The sequence below is a fragment of the Lethenteron reissneri genome, chromosome 26, assembly GCF_015708825.2.
Source record: "Lethenteron reissneri isolate LAM-NWPU_2019-01 chromosome 26, ASM1570882v1, whole genome shotgun sequence".
Classification (NCBI taxonomy): domain Eukaryota; kingdom Metazoa; phylum Chordata; class Hyperoartia; order Petromyzontiformes; family Petromyzontidae; genus Lethenteron; species Lethenteron reissneri.
Genome location: NC_083804.1, coordinates 9,436,283 through 9,459,807, shown reverse-complemented (window position 1 = coordinate 9,459,807; position 23,525 = coordinate 9,436,283). Strand labels below are relative to the sequence as shown.

The following is a 23,525-nucleotide window of genomic DNA, read 5'->3' as shown; positions in this document are numbered from 1 at the left end:
GGAGTGGATTGACCACAGCAATGACGAGGAAATGTAAGATCGGACCCTCTAGGTCAAGTGTCGACTGCGCGGAAGCAAGAAAGGAAGCGGTGTCGGGATGTGGTAGCATCAACAGCCTTGTGATGACCTTTTGACCTTGGCTTTGACCCCTCCCCTCCACAGATCATGCCTCTGGCTCGCAGCACGGGCCCAGGGGAGCCGGTTTCGGTGTCGGAGGGGGCGCCGCCCGGCACGCTGCTCGCGCTCATCCGCGCCACCGACCGCGACTCGGGCCCCAACGGGCAGGTGACGTGCACCCTCGCCGACACCGCCCCCCCACTCTCCTCCTCCTCCTCTTCGTCATCGCCAACGACGGTCATGACGGCGGCGACGATGCCGATGCGGCTCCCGTTTGAGCTGCGCCCGTCAGGCGACGACTGGACGCTGGTCACCTCTGGGCCGCTTGACCGCGAGAGCCTCGTAGGCCTCGCCACCGGCTCCGCCGCTGCCGCCACCGGTGCCGGCACCGGTGGACCGTACCACCACCACCAGCACCACCAGCAGCAGCTGCAGCAGCAGCAGCAGCCGCCGCTGCACACGCCGGCGCTCATCAACCTCACGGTGGTGGCGACGGACGGCGGCGACCCGCCGTTGTCATCCAGCGCGACCTTTTCGGTGCGCCTCGCCGACGTCAACGACAACGCCCCGCGCTTCTCGCGCCCCTCTTACGTGTTCCGCGTCGGCGAGAACAACATCCCCGGCGCCTACCTGGGCTCGGTGAGCGCCAGTGACCCCGACGAGGGCGCCAACGCGGCCGTCTCCTACTCGCTGGTGGAGGCCACGCTGGACGGCATGCCGGCCTTCACCTACGTGTCCGTAAACCCGGCGAGCGGCGCGGTGTACGCGCTGCGCAGCTTCGACCGCGGCCGCCGCCACCGGCTGCTGTTCGGCGTGGCGGCGAGCGACGGGGGCCACCCGCGGCTCTCGGCCACCGCCGCCGTCACCGTCCTCGTGGTGGGCGATGGCGCCGTCGACGACGGCGGCGACCGCGCGGCGCCCGAGTTTTTGTCGCCCGATATGGGCGCCAACCGCAGCGCCGTGGTGAGCGCGCGGGCGGGGCTGCCCGCAGGCTCGCTCGTCCTGCGCCTGCGTGCCCGCGATCCCGACGGCTTCGACGACGTTGATGGCGTCGACGAAAGCGTCGCCGGGGCAGGGCCCGGCGGAGGCGAGGGGGGCGCCGCCGACGTCGTGGGCACCAGCTCGGGGCTGCGCTACGCCATCGCGGCGGGGAACGAGGCGCGCTGGTTCCGCGTGGACCCTCGCCTGGGCGACGTGAGGGCGGCGCGCGACCTCCCGCGCCGCGCGGCGCGGTTCCGCCTCCTCGTCACAGCCACCGACTGCGGCGCCGGCTGTGACGCTGCCTCAGCCTCTGCCGCCGCCGTCTCCGACTCCTCGGCGCCCGCGGTGACGTCCACGGCCACCGTCACCGTGCTCGTGTCCGACCCCGAGGCAGGGCCTGACGCTGGAGCAGGCGACGCCGGCGGAGAGGGCGACCACCGGATTTATGAAGACAGCGGCGGCGTCGGCGTCGGTGGCGTTGGCGGCGGCGGCGCCGGGGGTCGGGGCGGCACCGGCGACGACGACGGGGGGAGGGCCTTCGCCACGTCGTTTGTGATCATCGCGGCGCTGGGCGCGGTGTCGTTCGCGCTGCTCATGGCGATGGTGGCCATCGCGCTGCGCTGCAAGCACCACAAGGCGCGGCCGCCCGCGGACGGACACAGCAAGCGCGAGAGGAGGCGCGAGCGAAGGCGGGAGCGCGAGCGGAGGCGCGAGCGGGAGAGGGACGTGGGGGCATGTGAGAAGCCCGTCACGCCACCCCTGGGACGAGGTGGGTGAACGTGCAGACGCAGCGGCGCGGGGAGTGGGGGTGTAGTCCATGAGCCGGGTTCTAGATATCATTATCATCATTACCACAACTGTGGCATTACACCTGGAGAGGTGAGGGAGCTTTGTTTTGGTGGAACTGATGGTAAGGCCCCCTAGCTCCTGGTTCAACAACAGAGTCTCCAACTGCTTTTCATAATGGGCAGCAATTACCAGGTCAACAGCAAGCAATAAATGGTTGACCACAAGGCAGTCATTTCATGACCACCTCCAAGTATCTGTCATCATCATTATCGTCCATGACCCATCCACTGCTGGATGAAGTCCTCTCCAACCCATGACACCTTTCGTAATAAATACATGAATTGTAATTACACGCACCCTGGTTTAATTATTAGCTGCCGCTCATTCGTCACGGGTCAGTGCCCATGTGACAGCAAACACGACCGTAAGTAAACCGATTATTTTAAGAAGCAGCGAACAAGACGAACGCATTACATGTCTTCGCCCTCATTCTTTGAAGGTAAAAACGATATGTTGCGAAATCACATCTGAATGTCCGTGTGTGTTTGCATTTATTAACATGCATATTTGATTAACATTTCACCGCGGGTTTTTTGTTGTTGTCAAGAACAGTTTTAATTCAAGGGGGGGGGGAGGAATTGTTGGTGGTGCACGGTGCTCAGTGAAAAATGTTCGAGGGTCAACGGCGGTGGCGCGCCGGTCCAGAGAGGTCACGGCAGCCGCCGCTGTTGGCCAGCGGACCCAGGCGGAGCAGAGACATTCGTCACGCGCGCTGCCACTGGTGGCCACTTCGAGGCCCTCTTTGTGTGACCCTGCCGGGGGGGGCGGTGTGGTTGATCATACCCAGAGAGGTCACGGGAGCCGCCGCTCTATGCCAGCGGACCCAGGCGGAGCGGAGACATTCGTCACGCGCGCTGCCACTGGTGGCCTCTTCGAGGGCCCTCTTTGTTTGATCCTGCTGGGGGGGGGGCTGTGTGGTTGATCATACTCAGCGCCGCCTCCACCATATTGTCGCCCGAGTAATCGAGAGCGAACGGAGTGTAACCACGCCCCGAGGACTCTTCACTTGCAGACACGTGTGCTAGTCCCGCTGTTTTTGGCCTTCAAAACGAGGGTCACCGTTTAGAAAATCTTGCTTGTTGAGCCAACGGTTTGTAATTCGCGAGTTGGCGTCGCACGCCAATTCCTGGTATAGAAGATGCCCGGAATGTCTTTCGTGTGTGATGTATATTTCAAGATATTATCGAATTTACTTAATTTATCTGCTCCAGCGAGTGCTTGCCAGCACTTCACATCACTTGGCTTAGTTCTGAGACTGGATCTTTGACGTAGCATATGATACGTGTTTGCGCGTCTCTCCTTCATCTCTTTAGATGCACCTCGGGCTCTGTTCTTTCATCACCAATACCTATCTGTGTTCTTGATTTCAGTTAGGATTCAGGTTTGAGGAGAAAAACACAGATGGAAATTGATATAATTATAATTAAGTATCGTTGAAAATGCGCGTATAGGTAATAATACTATGAAGCACTCTCAAAAGAAAAGTAAAATTTACACATCCCATTGGCCACATGGAGCATTAGTTTAACACGAGAAAACTCTGTAACGCATTCGACATGCCGTGTCTTTTCATCAGATTCGGGCTTGCGAGATGCCGACGATGTGAAAGAAGTTGATGATGTGAACCATTCCGATGATGCGGACGATATGGATGACGCGACGACGTAGACAACACTGACGATGATGATGCTGCTGCTGCTAGTGCAGATGACGTGCATGACGCCGACAATGCTTACGATGTCGACGACGCGACGCCGACGATGCGAGGACACGACGGCGACGATCCGAACGTTTAGCGGCGCTGACCACAGCGGTGCCGCGCGTGCACGCAGAGCCCAGCGTGTACCGCTCACTGCTCCCGTCGGAGCTGACCATGACGCGGCAGGCGGACGAGGCCACCGTCCCGTGCAAGGACGTGGAGGAGGAGGGCGGTGGCGGCGGCGGTGGCGGCGGAGGAGGAGGCGCCGGCGGAGGCACGGGGGGGCCAGGCGCGGGCGAGCGCAGGGCCTCCGTCTACGCCGTCCGCACCGACGGCGCCGCGTGCGGGAGCCGCCAGCCGGACCTCCTGCCTGTGGGACCTGAGCAAGCGGTACCGGCATAAGCAAAGACAAAGATCCTCGTCGTTTAGCCTGTAACAGACTGTTGTGGCAAGTGCAGTTAGCGGCATGGCATACGAGGCGGGTGGGTGGCCAGCACTACGCCTGGCCGCCTTTGTCTCCCCAATGCTGATGTGTACACACGGCAACAGGTACTTATTTAAGGCTGAGTCGACCTAGGCGAGGTCCACCCACGACCGGTTCACATATTCGTCACCATGTTGGCTGTGAGTGGAAATCGAACTCGGGTCGCAGTGCGCTGTGCTAACCACTGCGCCACTGCTACCCACACCGGCAGAAACAAACACAAAACCCACAACCATACACTCATTCACATAAACACACACATGGGGGGGCAAATGGCGCAAGCCTATGGGATGGTACAGGCGTCGAGGTGGTACAAGGTTGCATGGAATATAGCAACCAAGTAATCATGCAACATTTGGCCAACAGTGGCATATGGTTGAAACGGTTGGAACCAACGTTGGACCAACGTTCCAATGTTTGTGCTGGTGGGCTACATGACGTAATGTTATGACATCACAGAGCGGCATGACATCATAGGGTCTGTACACGTTAGACGATCGATCAGTCCCTCTCTTCTCTAGTCCACTCATCTCTCTAATTGATGTCGTTTTCATCTCACCAAGCTGTACCTCTTTACATCTAATTGAGCCATACCTCTAGCACAGGCAATTCCCAGAGACTTTGTGGGCCTTTGGGCAGCCAATGGTAGAACCCTGGAGAATCGGGATCTGGGAAGTACAGGGGTCATGTAACCGCACCATGTGCCCATTTAATATTGAGTTAACCTCACGACACGTGTGTGTGCGTTTGTGTGAACGTGTGTGAGGACCTGTTGTGTATTTGTATGGATGTTGGTACGAGTACCTGGTGTGGTGTGTAAGCATCGCATCAGCACCGGGAAGACAAAGACGGCTGGGCGTGTTTCTGGCCACACCACTACATCGTGCACCGTGTCGGCTGACATAGGTGCCAACAACACTTGCCTGAACAGCCTGTTGAGGATATGCGGGGGATCTTTTTCCTTGTGTGGGTATATATGGGTATGCAACTCTGTATGGGTATCGTGCGTTTGTGTGTGTTAAACATATCCATTGTTGGCGACAAAGTTGTTGCTCGTGAATTTTTCAGAGACAAAACAAGTCCTCTCAGCCTCGGAGACGGAGGGGCGATAAGCGCTATTGATGAACTGGGAGTAAAGTGGCCTCGTGGCAGCTTAGCGTTTAATAATGAATCACCTGGTAAATAGCGGAAGACAGACCCGTCCACATCAGAGGCACATTAAGACGTTCCCATAACAGGAGAGGCTGGGCGTGCCGGGGAGTTCATAACGGCCGTGTCAGAGACAATGATCAGCACTGCGTGAGATCCTGGGTTCGAGACCTCGGTCTGGGCGTCAGAATCTCAAAGGGATCTCATAATAATGGACGTTTCAGAGACACTGTCCAGCGTTGCTGAGGTCCTCGATTCAAACCCTTGTTCATAATAGCTGTGTCAGAGACACTGAACAAAACTATCCTAAGGTTGTCTTACATTATGGAAACAGCGACTCACAACATAAGAAAGTGGCTTTTGTAGCCCGTGGAGCGGTGGCGCAGTGGTTAGCACATTGCATTATAAACTCAACAACCTGATTTCAATTCCTGCCCAAGGTTAACATCACTAGTGAGCGGTATCTGAACCGGTCCTGGGTGTCCATTTTCACCAACCCGCACTAACCATACGTGATCAAGTCTAGATAGATGTTATCCATGGTCTTATACATTATAAGACCATGGATCACATGATCTAACACTACCTACGACACCGATCCACAGATCATGGATCACATGATCCAGCAATGCTCACGACACCGGCGATTCACAGACTATGGATCACATGATCCAGCAATGCTCACGACATGGACGACTCACACATCATGGATCAGATCACTCAACACTGCCCACGCTGGCGAATCCCGGACAATATCACCGAGATCCACCAAGCTTCCAGAGACTACTGAGCGGCTCAATAACTTCGATATCCACACACAGCGTTGCAAATGTCAATTCGCTATACAGGAAAGAAGAAGATAGGAATCCATTTCTGTGCTGCAAAATTCCCGGCCACCTTACAGCCCCACGCCTACAACACCTGGCAAGCCTCTTGTCACTCCACCATCCGGGTACTAAGTAGCCTCACAGCTGCCTTAGCTTCTGAGATCTGATCAGATTGGCTGCGTTCGGATTGCTGTAATCGTAGGATTTGGGGGTTTCATACTTTCTTAGTTTTCCTGAACGAGCTTAAACTTGGTAGCGTCTTTGAAGCCTTTGTTTGAGTTCAAAAACTCTAGCCGATGAACTCTGCTATAAAACGCTCTGTCCGAATCCCGGAGATATGAGGAAAGCCATTTTTCCAAGCGGAAATTTTATTTGTCCAAGCCAACTTTCGTGACAGGAAATGTATGTTTTTACTTAACACTGATTTATGTCTGTGCACTGTTTTCAAATCCTCTTGTGACGCCGTTGTTTTTGCTCTAATTTCTTTTCGTTCCCTTGCTGTGCTTCATTTTATTTTGTCTTGCTCTTTGTTATGTTGGCAATCCAGGTCACTCTTGCAAATGAGACGGGCTTATCCTGACCTCTTGAGTTCTCACCAGCTGATTAAACAACAACAAAACAACTTGGGAAGGGGGGGGGCCTTCAGCAGTGGATCGATCATGGCCGATTAGTGATCACGACAATTTAATTGATTCACGTATTGGGCTAAAATAAATACATTTGGAAAAACCATGCGTTCATTACAATATTGTTGACTTTTGGTGATTAATTAGTCTAATTGTCCTTACCTACTTTTGTTTGTTTTCGAAAAATAATTTCTGTATTATTTTTATCATTATTAGTTTACTACCTTATGGAGAACCACTTAACCGTAGTCCCACAGCGCGAGTCGTCGCAGCGCCGCGTTGCCGCGCGGTAATTGCCGTTTACTTGCCGCTCGCTTCGTAATGCGCAAATTTCCCTCCCAGCAGCAAGATTTATCGCCGGTGCTGAAGCGGTGTGGTCCAGTGGCGAAGATTAATTCACGTTTCCCGATGCTTAATTCGTTGTCAGAGTAACGGCACCGCCTCCTGCATCTCCTCCTCCTCCCTCCTCCTGGACTCCCTCCTCATGCACATCCTCTACATCCTCCTCCTCCACCTTCATCTTGCTCATCGTTCTCCTCGTTCTCCTGCTCCTCCTGCGACAGCTCGAGTTCCTCGTGCACATCTCACACCTCCTCCATCTCCTCCTCAGCCTCCGCTGCTCATCCACTTTCTCGTACACCTTCTCAACACCCACCGGATAGATCCACCTCCTCCTCATCCTCGTCGGTCACGAGCTTCCCCGAGGTCGATTGAGCCATAAATGAGTTATGCACCTGGTGCAGCGTGTAAACATCAGCACTGGGGAGACAACGGTAGTCGGGCGTGGTTCTGACCACACCAGCCTCCTTGTGTGCTGTGCCAGCCTTAATGGGCGCTCGCGAACAGCCCTTGCCCCAAAAGTCTGCTTAAAGGCTATTACAGGGGATCTTTCACTTTATTGTGTGCACATATGCAGCTGGGTGAATGTGTTAGCAGTGGTGGTGTGAGCAGGGTGGGTATGGCTGTGTCTGAGCAGTGATGGTGTGAGTTGTGTGAGTGTCGTTGTGTGTGCGTTAGCAGTCGTGGAGAGAGTGGAGAGTTTCTCATACCTGGGCAGTGTGATCATGACCGGCTCCGGTTTGACAGCAGAGGTCTCACTCAGAATCAGTCGAGCGGCATTATCTTTTGATCGGTTGCGTAACGCTGTGTTGAAGCTACCTGGTCTGTCGCTCCTCACGAAGCTTCAGGTTTTCTCGGTCAGTCATTCCCTCCCTTCTCTACGCTTGCGAAACGTGGACCCCCCTAATGGAACATCTTCACCGGTTAGAAACATTTAGGCTGGCCTGCCTACGATCCATCCTAGGTTAACCAGGCTGGATTGTGTGAGGAGCTCACAAATCCTTGAAAGATCTGGACAAAGTCCCATCGGTGAGCTCCTCCGGCAGGCAAGGCTGCAATGGCTGGGCCATGTAGCCCGCATGCCCAGCCACTGCATTCCAAAACAGCTTTTGTTCGGCTGGATCGAGAGGGCTAAACGGGCGCGGCACGGGCTAGAGAAGTAATGGAGTGATGTGGTACAGGAGGATGTAGAGCTGAGTGGACTTGCCAATGACTGGTACCAGAGGTGTCAAGATCGGCCTCTGTGGAGGAGGCTCGTGAAGGACGCTACTGGGCAGTTGGAGGCAGTCTCCCTCCAACAACAACGGAGGGCGGAGGAGCGACGCTCACAACAACGAGCTGAGTGCCGGGTGGCTAAAGCATAGCAAGTTGGCACAGTAGAGGGCACAGGTGGTGCATCAGCCAGTCATCTCAATCAGTCGACCCGTGGTACCTGGGTCTGCCCCGTGACCTCCTGCCAGCGGGTGTTCGACACTTCACGTGGCCTCAATGTGCACATAGCTTGGCACAAGCGTCGTGGTGATGTCACCGCCATTTAGTGGCGAATGGCGGTTGTTGTTGTGTTAGCAGTGATTGTGTGAGCAGTATGCGTGTGGCTGTGTGCTAGCAGTGATTGTGTGAGCAGTGTGTCCGTGTGTGTGTGTTAGCAGTGATTGTGTGAGCAGTATGCGTGTGGTTTTGTGTGTTAGCAGTGATTGTGCGAGCAGTGTGTCCGTGTGTGTGTGTTAGCAGTGATTGTGTGAGCAGTATGCGTGTGGTTTTGTGTGTTAGCAGTGATTGTGTGAGCAGTATGCGTGTGGTTTTGTGTGTTAGCAGTGATTGTGTGAGCAGTATTCGTGTGGCTGTGTGCGTGTGTTAGCAGTGATGGTGCAAGCAGAGTGCGTGTGTGTTTCACTGGTCGAGCAAAAACAGATCGTACACTGCCGCGTGCGTCATAATTGCCCTAACGAGCTGCAGCGCTCCGCGCTAATTGAAGTTTAATTAAAGATGCTGGGAAGAGCTTTAATTCTCCCACCCATGGGGACCAGGTGAGAAAGGCCCCAGCATCTGAATAATTTAAAATCACCTAGTTAGGCCCCAAACTAAATAACCTGAACGATTTGATTTATTTCTCATAATAGTGCACTAAACCGAGAAGAGGTTTTCCCCTTTTTTCTGGCAACAAAACAGGTGTTAAGATGTTAAAACACCAAACTGAAACCTTTTACAAGGAATCATGTCTACATTAACCACAATACTTGTGGTCAGAATGCAAACAAAAACATACTCTGATAATATATGCATTGTCTTTGAACCTGATTGGTCCACACCAGAGACAGCTTTCTTTTGAGCCTCGTCTCAAAACGTTGTTAGACCAGAGGACGCCTTTTGGAGTATGTTTTTTGTTTGCATTCTGACCACAAGTATTGTGGTTAATGCAGACATTATTCCTTGTAAAAGGTTTCAGTTTGGTGTTTTAACATCTTAACACCTGTTTTGTTGCCAGAAAAAATGGGGAAACCTATTCTCATATTTTGGTACTCGCAAAGGAGGTCCCATGAGGTGCATTCAACTGTTCATCCAACTGAGATGGATCTTCCCTAGTTAAGATTTCGCATAATTGCCATAACCCAGCACACGTGTATCAGCTCATAGACAGGTAACAACATTTCAGTCACCAAAGACTCTCATTAGCTTATGAACTTAAATCACCTGATTGGGCCCTAGACTACGTGTTAAACTGCCCTAGACTCTGTTGAGTAACTGACTGGTCACATGTTACGATTTATTTCAGAGGACTCACAAGTACCTGGACCCAGGGGCTTTGGGGGCCCGAAATCCTCCACGCAGGTACGCACTGTGCACACAGGTACGCACGGGAGGGAGAAAGGGGGGGGAGGGAAGGAAAAAGGGAGGGTAGAGGAGGGGGTGGGGGCACCTGTGCGTGGGTGAGGTTGAAGTTAGATCTCCTGGCGCCGCAGCAGCTCCTCGTGGCTGCTCCGTCTCGGCCACGGCGCCGCCCTCCGGCACGGCGATGCCCTCCGGCACGGCGATGGTGACGGCGCTCTGCACCGTGGAGAGGCGGTGCGCGATCACCAAGCGTGGTTTTTGCCAACGCTTTGGTCAATGTGGCCAGTTTTAATCATCCCCAATAGGAACGCAATAGTAACGAAATGGTGTGCTAAAGTTTTGGTCATATTGGAGCATCTTTAACGAGCGTTGTCGTGTCCTGAAATTATGATTAGGAAAAAAATGAACTCAAGGAAAATAAAAATAGAAAAAGACAAAAAAAATGAGGGAGGGCCAGTAGCCCCCTCTCCCAATCCTCCTCCCAGTTGCCCTCCAACAACAGCGAAGGGCAGAGAGCAGTGCTCACAACGAGAGGAGTGCCGGGCAGCTAAAACACAGCAAGTTGGCAAAGTAGGGGGCACAGATAGTGTATCTGCCAGTCATCTCAGTCAGTCAACCCATGGCACCTGGGTGTGTCCCGTGACCTCCTGCTAATGAGCCTTCAACAATTCACGTGGTCTCAAAGTGCACATGGTCTGGCACAACTGCCATGGTGACGTCACCGCCACTTAGTGGCGAATGGCTGTTGTTGTTGATGACGATGGTGTCGGCGATGGTGATTATTTGTACATCAGGGCGGACATGCACTGACCTTGGTAATGTTGATTATGCCTTCGATGTTGACGGGACTGGTGATGGTAGTGATGATCGTGATGGTGATAATGATGATGTGTACAGCGAGGCAGACAGGCTGAGCTTCAAGGACAGCGGACACGGGGACAGCGACACGGGCGCGGACAGCGACGCGGACACGGCGCGAGGGTCGCTCAGCGAAGCCGACGGCCCCACGCACGGCCCCACGCACGGCCCGCCCTGCACACACGGGCCACACGGGACGCACGGTACACACGGAGGCACGCACGGAGACACACACGGAGACACACAGGGGGACAGACAGGGGGCCATACATGGGAGCCACACGGGAGACACACCAGGGCCACACGAGGGACACACAGGTGGTGGGGCACACACATTACACACGAGACACAGGGGACACGTGCAACATACAGAACACACACAGGACACGAACCCTGAGCGCTCACCCCAATCCCTGTATCAAATCCTGAAGCTGCTGCCTCCCCCCACCTCCACCCCCCACCACTCCCAACCCCGCACCACGCAGAAAAAGTCGGTGTCCGCTGCACGGATGAGTGCCGGGTCATGGGCCACTCGGACTCGTGCTGGATGCCCCACGACGAGCACCTCCATCACCACCTTCACCACCAACACCACCTCCACCACCGGCAGCAGCAGCAGCAACAGCAGCAACAGCAGCAACAGCAGCAACAACAGCACAGCCACCAGCCGCCCGACCAACACCACCACCACCTTCACCAGCAGCAGCAGCAGCAGCAGTCGCAGCAGCCGCAGCCTGAGGTTCCCAAGACCGTGGGTGTACGAACCCGCGCGCCAGAGGAGCCGGCAGAAAAGTCCGGCGTCGAGCGAGTGCCGTTGGCCCAATCACGGGGCCCGTTCTCCACCTTTGGCAAGAGCCTGGGGGCCTTCTCTTCGTCGTCATCATCGGCATCGTCCTCAGCGTCGTCCTCCTCTTCGTCCTCGTCCTCCTCGTCTTCGTCCATCTCGTCGGCCTCGGCGGGCAAGCCTCCGGAGAGCCTCTCGCTCAAAGATTTTAAAACATCCAAGCAGGCACCGTTGTCTGTCGGGCAGCCCCTGGCAACGTCAAAATCCTCCACTAAGCAGCCCGTGTCTTCTCCTCCGTCATCGTTATCTTCGTCGTCGTCGTCAAGTCAAGCCGGGGATCAAGGTGGGGGGATGAAGGCCTCAGCCTACGAGGCCAAGCATCCACGGCCGCCTCCGGGCACCGGCCGGGGCTGCGCCGAGACAGAGTTCACGGTGCCGTTCAGTCGCGACATCGATTATGACGAAGCCGATTTTGGTGGTGGCGGCGGTGGCGGCAGCGGCATACGCTATGAGCGAGGTGCACCACTACCGCCCTGCACCGCGCCCTGCTGTGCCGGCCCCGATGCGGGGACGACCGCCAAGTCCCCCGACAACAGCCTTGGTGCCACCCGGCCAGTCCTCAGGCCCGGTCCTTACCCTGGCCCTGACCCCGGCATTGACGCCGACTCGGGCACCCCGTACCCATCGGAGGGCACCGAGCCCGGGCACACGCGGTTCGACCCCAACCCTAATGCCAACCCAAAAGCATACCGACCCAATGTCAGCACTAACCCGGGAAGGCTTCACCCAAATTCTAACACCCACTGTAACCCCGGTGCCAATCTGAGCTGCCCAAGCACTGCATTTACTAACCCCAGTGCAGCCCCGAACCCACACTCCAACCCCGTGTCCAACCCCCAGGCCAACGCCAACGTGAGCCTCTGCAGGCCTCCCGGGGTCGCAAGGTCCCAGGGAGGCCTCATGAAACCGCGTCCCCACCCGAGGCCGGGCCACACCAAGGGCCTCTTCAAGGCCGGGCCTCGGCCTCAGGCCTGCTGCTCGCCCAGTCCGGCTACCGGGGGGCCCCCTCGCAGGCTACCTACAATTCCTGAGCCCCTGCACGCAGAGACGGATGAGACGGAGCTCGGGTAGATAGGGCCAGGATAAGAGGGTGTGTGTGGGTGACCGGCTTAATGTATGGTAGGACAGATGACTGACACACAGACAGATGGACAGACGGACATATGGATGGATAGACGGCTTAAACATATAGATGGTTAAGATTACAAAGGGTGGATGGATGCACAGCTGACAGATAGTTGGCAGATACTAAAAAATGTGGTTGGAAGGCCAAGGGAGGGATGAGTCGTGAATAGTTGGCAAAGAGTAAAAAAAGATGAACGGACAGATGGACGGCGACAATTGATGTCTCGGCAGCTAAGGCTACGGTTAGGACTAATAAGTATGGATGGACGCACAGATAGGCACACGGATGGGTTAACAGTTTACACTAGGAAGAACATATGAACGGAGGGCAAGGTCTAAGAAAGATGGACAAAGTTATGGCCAAAAAAAGCAGGCAGACTGCTAAGACTGATGGTTAGCCAAGACTTAAAAAGTCGGAGAGTCAAACAGATGGCTAAGATTGATACATCACTTAGGATCAGTGGTTAGCATGGATTAACAGATGGTAGATAGAGCACTAATGACAAAGAGAGAGTCAGCTAAGACTTACATAAATGGATTTACGGTTAAGGAGGAGACACAGCTCAGATTAGAAGGACGGACTGACAAACAAATGGCTGAGCCAGCCTTGGACACACGACGGAACGACAGACAGCTGGCGAGCGAACAACAGCGCACACAAGTGAACGGTTGTGCACGCGTGGTTCGTCAAACTCGTGCAGGTAGGGAGAACGGGATTCGAAATCAGGGTATCAGCGGTGCCATCTCGATGGCACTGCCACAGAGAGTTTAAGCACCACTCCCATCATTAAGCAACACCCCAACTTCCTCCGCTGAGCAACTTATAGACAGACAGACAGGGGTACAGACAAGACAGACAGACGTAGCAGAGAGTACCCACACATATTCACGCGCGCACCCAAGCGTGCACGTTCGCACACATCTATTATGTGACGTCTGTGTTTAGATTATTATTCAAGTGATCTTAAAATAGTGAATATGATGTTTACACTCATAGACGTTTATGTCACTTTGCTAACCCCGCTGCGCACACTCCATTCAAGGGAGAGCGGCTGAGTGGACACTGCGGTTGGAGTTGGAGACCTGTTCAAGTTAGCTGAAGGTTTGGTTCACGCTCACAAAACTCCCACCCCCCCCCCCCCCATCTCTCCAGTTGAGGTGTGGATTCCGCAAGACGAAAATTACCTTTTACCTTCTGTTTCTTTGCCCTTAACTGAAATCAATACTCACACAGCTCTTGACATTAGTGTGCCAACATGGCTCTTAATAACAATAGCACCACCAACATGGCTATTAATAACATTAGCACCGCCAACATGGCTTTTAAAAAAAGCAAACCAACATGGCTTTTAACAATAGCAAACCAACATGGATTTTAACAATAGCAAACCAACATGGCTCTTAATAACAATAGCAGACCAACATGGCTGCTAACAATAGCACACCCACGTGGCTCTTTATAACAATGGCACACCAACACGGCTCTTAATAACAATAGTAGACCAACATGGCTGCTAACAATAGCACACCCACGTGGCTCTTTATAACAATGGCACACCAACACGGCTCTTAATAACAATAGCACACCCACGTGATTCTTAATAACAATCGCACGCCAACATGACTCTTACAATAGCACGCCAACATGGCTTCGAACATCAACGCCATCATTTTGATGTGAACGGTTTTGAGCCTTAATTAGTTTTAGAGTTTTACAAATATAGTTATCTTTGGACCTGGGGAAAACCTTCGGTTATTTTTATCAGTCGCCAATGGTAATTTGTGATTGCACTTAATATTGTTCTCGAAAAAAAAGATATATTATATACGTGCAATTCAATTTATTTTTTGCCGGGGTTTGGGCAGAGATGAGTTGAGTGTTCTGTGGGAGAGACTGTGAGCGGTGGCAGCAGCAGTGTTGGTGGTGGCAGCCCCTTTAACCCTCTTATACCACCCGGTTCCTCGACCCAAGACCCGAATGTCAGATCAAACGAGACGAAGATTGTCTCTCTCTCTCCGTTACGCACACGTGCAAAACATTCCCATCGACCGCGCTAACAAGTAATCTCAACGCGTTCCGACCCCTAAAATAACGGACGCCGAACCGAAGTGTCAAGACAAGGGGGCGTTTGGACGCGTCCGCTGTGCAGGGTTTTAAACGTCGACAGGGGCTTCATTTCTCGTTGAATATTTTCCCGGTTGTTGTTAGACTAGAATGGCCCTTGGGACGAAACGAGTATTAATGGGTGGTGGGAGGGGGGGACGGTTTGGACGAAGGCCTATGTGAGGTACACTGGATGTGGTTTTGCCGGATATGAAAATATTTGTCCGGGTCGCTGACCCCGATGGAAATGAAGCCCCGAGTGACGGTGTTCTCCGGTGGTGAGCGTTCCCGTGTGAGTGAGTTTGCCGTCTTGTTCTTGTATCCTTAGACTCGTACGCGTCACGAACCCGCGCTCCTTCTCCCTCTTCCATCCTCCTTCATTACCCTGAGTCATCGTTCGGACCAATTTCCTACAAATAGTTTCCTCGTTACAACTGTGCGTTCTTTTCTGTTTGTTTTTGGTTCACCACTCCCGCCCTGCCTTGAGCTGCAGTCCGCGGTGCCGCAGAGCATCCGTATGTAGCTTGCCGGGTTTCCGAAAAGCGTTTTTCCTTCAATGCGTTTGGAAAAAACCATGACGGGAAAGAGACCAATGACAAAGCAATGCAATTTTGTTCCATAGTTGGTTGGCGTTGGGGATGTAACAATCCATTCATGAGTTCAACTTTAAAAGAATATATGATTCCCATGGTCACGATACATGTTATCGAACCTGTGCAAGCGTTAATCGATTATTTTTGTGCTTTATGCAAACCAAAAAAATTATCAATTCTCGAATCGAACCACGACCATGAATTGTTGGGGTGAATTGTTACATGCCTGCTCGGAATTTGTCGCAAGACGCCAATGAAATGGAGCCGAACAGAATATTGGTTCCTTCCTGCTGAAATACAATCTCAATAATAGGGAAATGAAACCACCTCCTTCTGGAACTCATTGAGCAGGGAAACCTCGTGGTGTGTTCAATTTGGCCTCTCTCGTCCAAAACTAGACGGGTGCACCTTCGGACTCTGTAGAAGGGCTGCGTATGTCAGTCGGCCAAACTACACACGTACAATTTGTGTCGCTCGCAGCTGGGATGAGCGGAATTCAGTAGAACGCCACCTTTTGTTGCGGTGTGGAGCCATTGGTCACTCGGCTGACGCATGCCGTACAACTTGTAAATCTGGTGGAATCATTGGGTGACCGGAACCTGGGGCCTGAGTACCGAACGCTTACGCAAATCCTGCACTTGTGCGTTGTGTGTAGGCCACAATTTGCCACATTTCCGATCCCCCTTACGTGATTTACACAAAGTTGGGAAAGCACATTTACGAGAGGTCCAGCGAGTGATGTGGAACAAACTCAATTCCGCCATTCACGTCCACACACGCGTGCAATCTCACAAACGCACGCACACAGACACTATGACAAATTCACACAGACACACTATAACAGACACAGACACTCGCACGCATACACACACACGCACAGCATAGACACATACTGTCACAAATATATAAATAAAAACATTCCCATATAGCCTTTTAACCGACTTCTAGCAAGCACCTATAAAGGCCGACACTGCAGACGATAAATACAAACACATAAAATGCAATCTCTCACACGCACATAAATACATTCCAACGCAAAGTAATACGCTCGAACACTTGCATGCATTCACTCTCGCACTACTCGCACAAATAATTCGTAAAAAAATACTCATAAAAAACATGATTAACTTACAGCTTGCCACAGACAGGAGCATTGATGTCTTCACGATGCCCATGTTTCACAGGGACTTGATGCAACGACGACAACCACGTTGCACCAAGATTTACTTTCCTTTGCAGCTGATTGACTGGTGGAGTGGCAGTTATGACGTAATTCTAGCAACCACTGTGTGGCAGTGACTTGCACAAATGCTCCGGGGGGGTTTCCCACTTTGCGATTTCGGAGCTTAACACAACTCGCTTCCTGGTGTGATTTGCACAGTTCATTCTGTACTCGGTGCCTCTGGATTCAAACTCAGGAGTTCAGCAGTGCTGGCTCAGTGCTCTAACACGGCCTTAGCCGCTATTATATATATATAATGTTGATTAAACAATAAAGTGACCTATACTGGTGGCGAAATGCGGTTAACCATAGTTTAATAAAAAATAATTATTTTACTTTATACATTAATACATAGTACGTTATTTGTATATGAAAAAAAGAGTCCAATTGTAACTTAAATTTGCCAGTGTGAAGGAGCGCCAGATGGGTGCGGGGGTAAGAAAGTCGTGTGATTGTAGAGACACCGATGAGAGCGGGTCCTGCGGTGCCTCTTTCAGCACCGTTCCCCGTGGCCTGGTAGTGGGAGGCTCTACCAACTATCGGAAACAGCAGTTTCTACCGGTGGCAGTCTCTTGCTCCAGATCGAGGCCACAACATCCATCTCGGGTTTTCCAGTCTCAAATGACAATACGTGCACGTGGACTAATTGATATTTGAAGGCACAGGCAGCGTGCGGTGACAATGATGATGCTGCTGTACAAGTGCAGGGCCCTTACCAGACCAGGTTCTCCTGGGAATCTGTGTAGGCTGCGTTCGCGAAGATGAAGCTAATGCCAGCTCACTTGAGTTTCTCAGTTGGTCTCTACGTGAGTCTAGGGGCCTCTGTGTTAGCTATGTGAGTGAGTCAGTACGTCTCTAGCACTGATAATGAAACCGATGGCAGTGCATTTCAGTTTCTCATTGGATTCGTGTATTAATCTGTGGGTCTCTATTTAAGTCTATGGGACTTTGTACAAGTCTATAGCTGTTTGAGTCAATGAGGTCTCTATATAGCACTGGTGATGAAGCCACTGCCAGCTTATACCAGTTTTTTTTTTAATCCACCTGCACGCATTAAGACCCGAGACTGGAAAGTCCGAGGCAGATTTACTTTGTTGCCTCCACTACACGTGATATAACCGCAGGAAGAAAACGAGTCCCAAAAAATAAATTGTATGGAGAATCCTACAGGTGACGCCTCAATGATTCCACAAATTATGGTGCGGTACAAACACAATGTGATGGACAATGGGAACTCGAGAAACATCCATCACACCTCTCTGTTAGTTTTCTCTTAATTTGTACAGATGGCAGCAGTGGTAGAGTAATTAGACATGCACATAGCAGTAATGAATTAGAGAGTAGCGGATAACATTTCCATTGTTTTAATTCGTAATCCCCAATGTCGTTCATCTTAGCGTGGTTTTGTTTGAATGATGAATCACGAGTTGATGCGAGTATAGTGAACCTACAGGCAAACAGTCGAGTAAGGAATTGGACTAAAGAAGGAGTGAGCCTGAACCATAAAAATACAATCGGTTATTTGTATAGCATCTAGATACAACCTCAGCTCAAGATGCTGCACATAATCAATACGTATATTGATGTTAAAGAGAAACACGCAGCAAGTCATCAGCAGATGGACAAAAAAGCAGGGCCTTGAGCCTGGAAATAAAAAAGGCACAAGGACAGCTCTGATGGCTGGGGGAAGGAAGTTCCGGATTATGGTAGCAGCAGAGGAGAAATATCAATCTCTCGCCGTGTGAAGCTTGACGGAGGGATTCGCCGAAAAGCATTGGTTGTTTTAGGAAAGTGTCACTGTCCTCTGCTTCACAGGCGTGTATCACTGCCGCTGCCGTTAACTTACCGCCCCCTTGTCACCATATGTCCTGTTGTAGCGGAACTCTTAGGGAAGTGGCGAAGGATGTTTCAGGATTTCCCAAAGACCACGGTTTTGCAAAAAAAACGTCCTAACTACCGTATAACTGTTTGTGGTGACTCCCTCATATCAAATTTTCCAACAACAAAAACGCTTTACGGAAACCTGGCCATAGACCAGTCGTGGCCTCTGCACAATGAATAAGCTGTGCACAGCCTAATAATGGTGCTACTGGGAGTCTTCCCATTTTAGATGCGGACACGACTCAGACAATGGATTCGTTTAGGAAACACAAGAGTTGCCGATCGAAGTTTCCCCGATTGCGAACGTATATCGAGGAGACCCCAAATCGACAGCTATCAGAATCCCAGACTGCTTTGCACCTCGTGTGGCTGCACGCTTGAGCCGAGGACTTTTTCATATTCGGCGGGATCCGCGGGGCTGCCCGGCTCGGCGATCTAACCCGAGCGGAGGGTAGCTTTAGTTGCGATTTGAGCCGGCACCCACAGGCGAAAGGTGGTGAGGGCTGGGCTAATCCCCCCCCTCCCCCGCCACCTCTAAAATATTTACCGGTTTTTGCATTCAAACAGCCTATAGAAAAAACCCCTCTGCAATCGATACTCGTCAAGAGAGCGCAAAGGTCACCACTAGCAGAGAGAGAGAGAGCACGCAGTTGGTACTGGGCACGGCAGCCCCGTGCCCGTGGGCTGCTCCGTCTACCGTGGTGCCGCATGTCTGCGAGTGGCAACCTTGTGCGCTCGCTTTTAGACATTTGCAAGAGCAACAAAGTAACGTACGCTTCTGTCTTGAAATAATGCGAGCCACCACTGAGATCCTGGGCTCGAATATCAGACCCCTCATTGGCATGGTGTGACCCAGGTGGTCTTCTGTAGCGAGTTTTATAACCTCAGCCAGGGTAAAATACGATTAATATGTATTTAGGCATTTTACAAATTCTAAAATGTTATGTACAGTACTTGCATTGTATTGTCACAAAACCGGAATTATATTAAACTCATGTATTTAATTCAGTTTGTCAAATTTGCAACACGTGAACCTTTAGGTTTAATCTGGAATTAGAGTCTTGGACTCGAACCTAAGTGCTCACACCATGAGGATGGATACTCACCGACCTCGGACTTGAACCCACAACCACGGTGATATTCGTTGCATTTATTCACACGACCAGGCACTCGACGCCAGAATCTGAGTGGTGCCAGACCACTGTACCGGCACGACAATGATGGAAACATCCAGGACCCGGGGTTCAAACCCAGGACCTTGGTGGTGCCAGGCTCCCCGCGGCTCCCGGGCACACCGCATCACCCTCGTTGTGAAAGTTCTCGCGGCAGTGAATTATTTTTTCGCAAAAAATAGAACTTTTTTTTCCGCCAAAATTTCAGTCGTGTGGTCGTTTACTCCGTGTCACGTTTAAACTTCACACATTCCCGTAAGTCTTAGATTTAAACTATGATAATTATGGTAAGCGTTTAAAAGATGTTAGAAGTAAAAAAAAAAATGCTATACTATAACTGGGTGTTTCTATTTATTTAATTATTTATTTTTTTATAAGCTGGGCCAGCCACTCCATTACTTGAGCCTCTGTGTAAAAAATATATATGGCGCGGGCCACCACTTGTCTGGTATTTGTTGAAGTCACAATCAAAACGTATGTAACTGCTGTAAATTCGACCGACTAGACACCCTGTGACGGCGAGTTCTCATTGCAAATTTTGTTGTTGTTGTAAAAACTGGTGGGGGGGGGGGGGGGGGCGGGTTTTTTTAAACCTACATTTTTTTATGTTTAAATCGCGACATGAAAATTGCATTTTAAAAGAGGAGGGGGGCGGGTAGAGTCCAGTTGCAATTTTTTTGCGTGCGTTTTATTTGTGCGGATAAACGCTACCGGTTGTCTGTGTTTATCGACAAACGGGGGCAAATTGCCAAGCCTCTTCATCAAGATGTTAATCTCGCTTTCAGCGGTCAAGCAAATGAGGCTGCCCGTCTCCCTGTTCAAACGACCGCGTCAGAGTATCTGCCTCGGGAGTTGGCCGCTGTGAGCCGCCAGTGTGAATGAAAGGGGAGGCAGATTCTGAATTGTCGAGAAATGTTGCAAAATCTCGAAAAGGCATATCGAACCTCAAGTAGGCTCTCACGTGGTTGAATCAAGGAAGGCAATTTTAAATTTCCTTTAGCAAAAAAATAATATTCAGCAGTAATTACCGTCTCTGCGTACCAATATTCGTCACGGTCTCCACCCCCCCCCCCCTTCCAAAAGGAATCATTAATCTCAAATATATATCACCTGGTTAAATATAGGAATTCATTATGATGAATACAGATTCCTATATCGATACGCTCCCTGCGTGCCACAGAGGCATGTACTGATGACTCATTGATCAAAATAAAATTTTATCATCACAGTACATGCCGAGTCATGCATCCAAGAATCAATAATTGATAATGTATGCAAATTATATAATGTTATAATTATATGATGTTTGCTTTAGGCCAATGGGGACATTGCATGAGGTGTGTCCAGGGGAAAACCACATTATAACCCACAAAAAACATTTCCGGTATGCGTATTGTGAAGATAATCCATGCTCGAGCTTCGTTGAGATAGTTTCCGCCCCCTCTTGTCCATTTTTTATTTGCATCGTCTCAACGGAGATGGCCGAGCCTATGAACTTAAACGCACTCTCCTCCCATCCACTCTGTCCGCCTACTCTCAGCACAAAAGCCCTGCTTTCTGGACAATGAGACGCTGGGGATTGTCAAGTGTTTTCCAGGGCAGCCCTCAATTTAGGCAAATAAACAAGACCGAACAAAGGAGACGGAGCAATACATCGTCGCGATAATTCTTTGAATGGCGCAGAGGTGGGGAGGCGGTGTGGCGTTACACGTATAGTATTAACATTTCTCCATGTCGAATTTGTAAAAGAAATCAATGATCACTTGGATAAAGACCATTGAAACCGAACCCGAATTCAATTGGGGCACCACGGTGGCGAGATGTTAACTACCTCGCCTGCTATGCAGGAGGTCGTGGGCTCGATCCCGACCCTGACACCTGCTGTATATTTGGAGTTTGCATGTTCTCCCCGTGGTCGCGTGAATTTTTCTCCGGGTCCTCTGGTTTTTCCCTCCACAATTAGAAACATTCGTTTAGAGCATTTGGATGTAATACAATTCAACGTGGTGAGCCACTTCGTTGAGCCATCATTTGTGGCCAGGTCGCTACTGAAAAAGAGCTGTATAGCTCAGTGGACCTTACCTGGTAAAATAAAAAAAATTAAGTAGAGTTTTTTATTGACATTACAAAACGATCATTATAACTACGAGTATAACCATGGCTTAATTTCTCACTAAATGTTTCCGGAACGTTGCCACACTGGCTTGGAGTACATTTTATCAGCGTAAGGCACTACCACTAGAGTACAAGGTACACATATCCATAATAAAAATATCCTATATGATTGTACCCTATATATATCCTAAAAACAAGTTTATAAAAAAAAAACGATGAGAACAAATATAGGGAGAGATGGATGTGGCGTGGCAAATGTAATTCCTGGAATAGCGTTCCGGATTGTTTCCGGCTGAAATGTGAAACACCGAGTATTAATATTGGTATCCCAGCTTGAATTAGCAGCCAGGCCATGTCTCATTTTGCAAGAGGTGACCAAATCCTCCTGCCCTACCAACCTGGTTATATTAATTCCAAATGAATTGCACTTAACTTGTAAAATACGAGTACTGTACAAGCACGGGCAGAGTGGCTGCTGTCTGAGCATGGTCCCAGGACTCCCTTGCAAAAGACGATGCACCAAAAAGCCCCCCTGCCCCCGCCTCCAGTGTGGTTAAGTAAAGGACATTGAATAAAAGAGTTTTGTCGTTTGGACCTAAAGAAATCGCGCTATTTTTAATGTTATTTAAACAGCTTGCCCCCCCCCCCCGCCCTAAAAAAAAATCTGCAACAAATGATGAAAAAAATTACGTTTTAAAATATATACATTGTCTAAAGATGAATATGGTCAATGCGTTATGAGTTCTCTCATTTACAAAGTCACGAAGTGTCTCCCCTGCTCAAACGACTGTGGCGAACAGCGCTCCTCTCCATTCGCAGTTGCTAGGCTAGCAGTGTACATTTCCACATTTCCATGGCACGGGCCAGTCCATTCCTAGCATTACCACCGTTCACCTGGTGATTGGCTGAGTTGACCCATGGCATTTACACTTAAGAATGCCGAATTTCCACCACTGGCCAATGGAGATGAGCACCACCCAGCACTCATTTGAACATGGGGGGGCACCTTGAGTTCTGCATTTTAAAAATGTTATAATAATAAGACGAACTTTAAGAAATGTTTCAACAATAATAATCATCAATAAGGGTTAGAAGTCACTTATTTTTGTCCGTGCGTGTGCACAGATACATCCGTGGCGTAAAGGTGTGATGACTTCGATTCCAGGTAGATTTATAATGTGATTTAACATCCGTGTATATACTATTTAAATGTTTATTAAAGCTACGTTGAGAAACAAGACATGCTTTTCTGCGTATCTATGTGAGCTCCAACAATTTGTTTACGATGTTATATTCACCAGGTAAAGCCCACTGAGCTATATTGCTATTTTTCAGAAGTGACCTGGCCACACATGACAGCTCCACGAAGTGGCTTATCACGTGTAAATGTACAGTAAATCAGCAAAATACTTTAAACGCGTGATGTCGATTCTAAATGATGTCATGTAGGGCAGTCTGTGCACAAATGCCACCCTCCCTCTGCCCGGTACTTTTCCTGGTCTCAGACTCTGGATCACCTTCAGTACTTCCTCAACAGATGGCACCTCAACCAGCCACTCACAGGGGATTACTTATTCTTACAATATTTGAGGCACTGCAGCCTCGGCATGGTCAACCCTACTTTGCCCCACGTTGTTTTCCAGGCTGAGGGATTTCCCCTCCCCCAAGACCTCACAGAAATGCTCAGCATATCTGCAAACCTGTTCCTGGGG

General features: G+C 50.8%; 1 protein-coding gene across 1 annotated transcript in view; it reads left to right on the top strand.

The window, feature by feature from the left end:
• Positions 1–23,029, top strand: part of LOC133347632 (uncharacterized) — a 45,759-nt gene extending 22,730 nt beyond the window's left edge. The window contains exons 8-12 of the mRNA XM_061560073.1: positions 163–1,867; positions 3,780–4,036; positions 9,845–9,900; positions 10,798–10,961; positions 11,243–23,029. Of these exons, the coding sequence (XP_061416057.1) occupies positions 163–1,867; positions 3,780–4,036; positions 9,845–9,900; positions 10,798–10,961; positions 11,243–12,672 (3,612 nt within the window). The 3' untranslated portion in view covers positions 12,673–23,029. The remainder of the gene's footprint in view (positions 1–162; positions 1,868–3,779; positions 4,037–9,844; positions 9,901–10,797; positions 10,962–11,242) is intronic.
• The last annotated feature ends 496 nt before the right edge of the window (positions 23,030–23,525 follow it).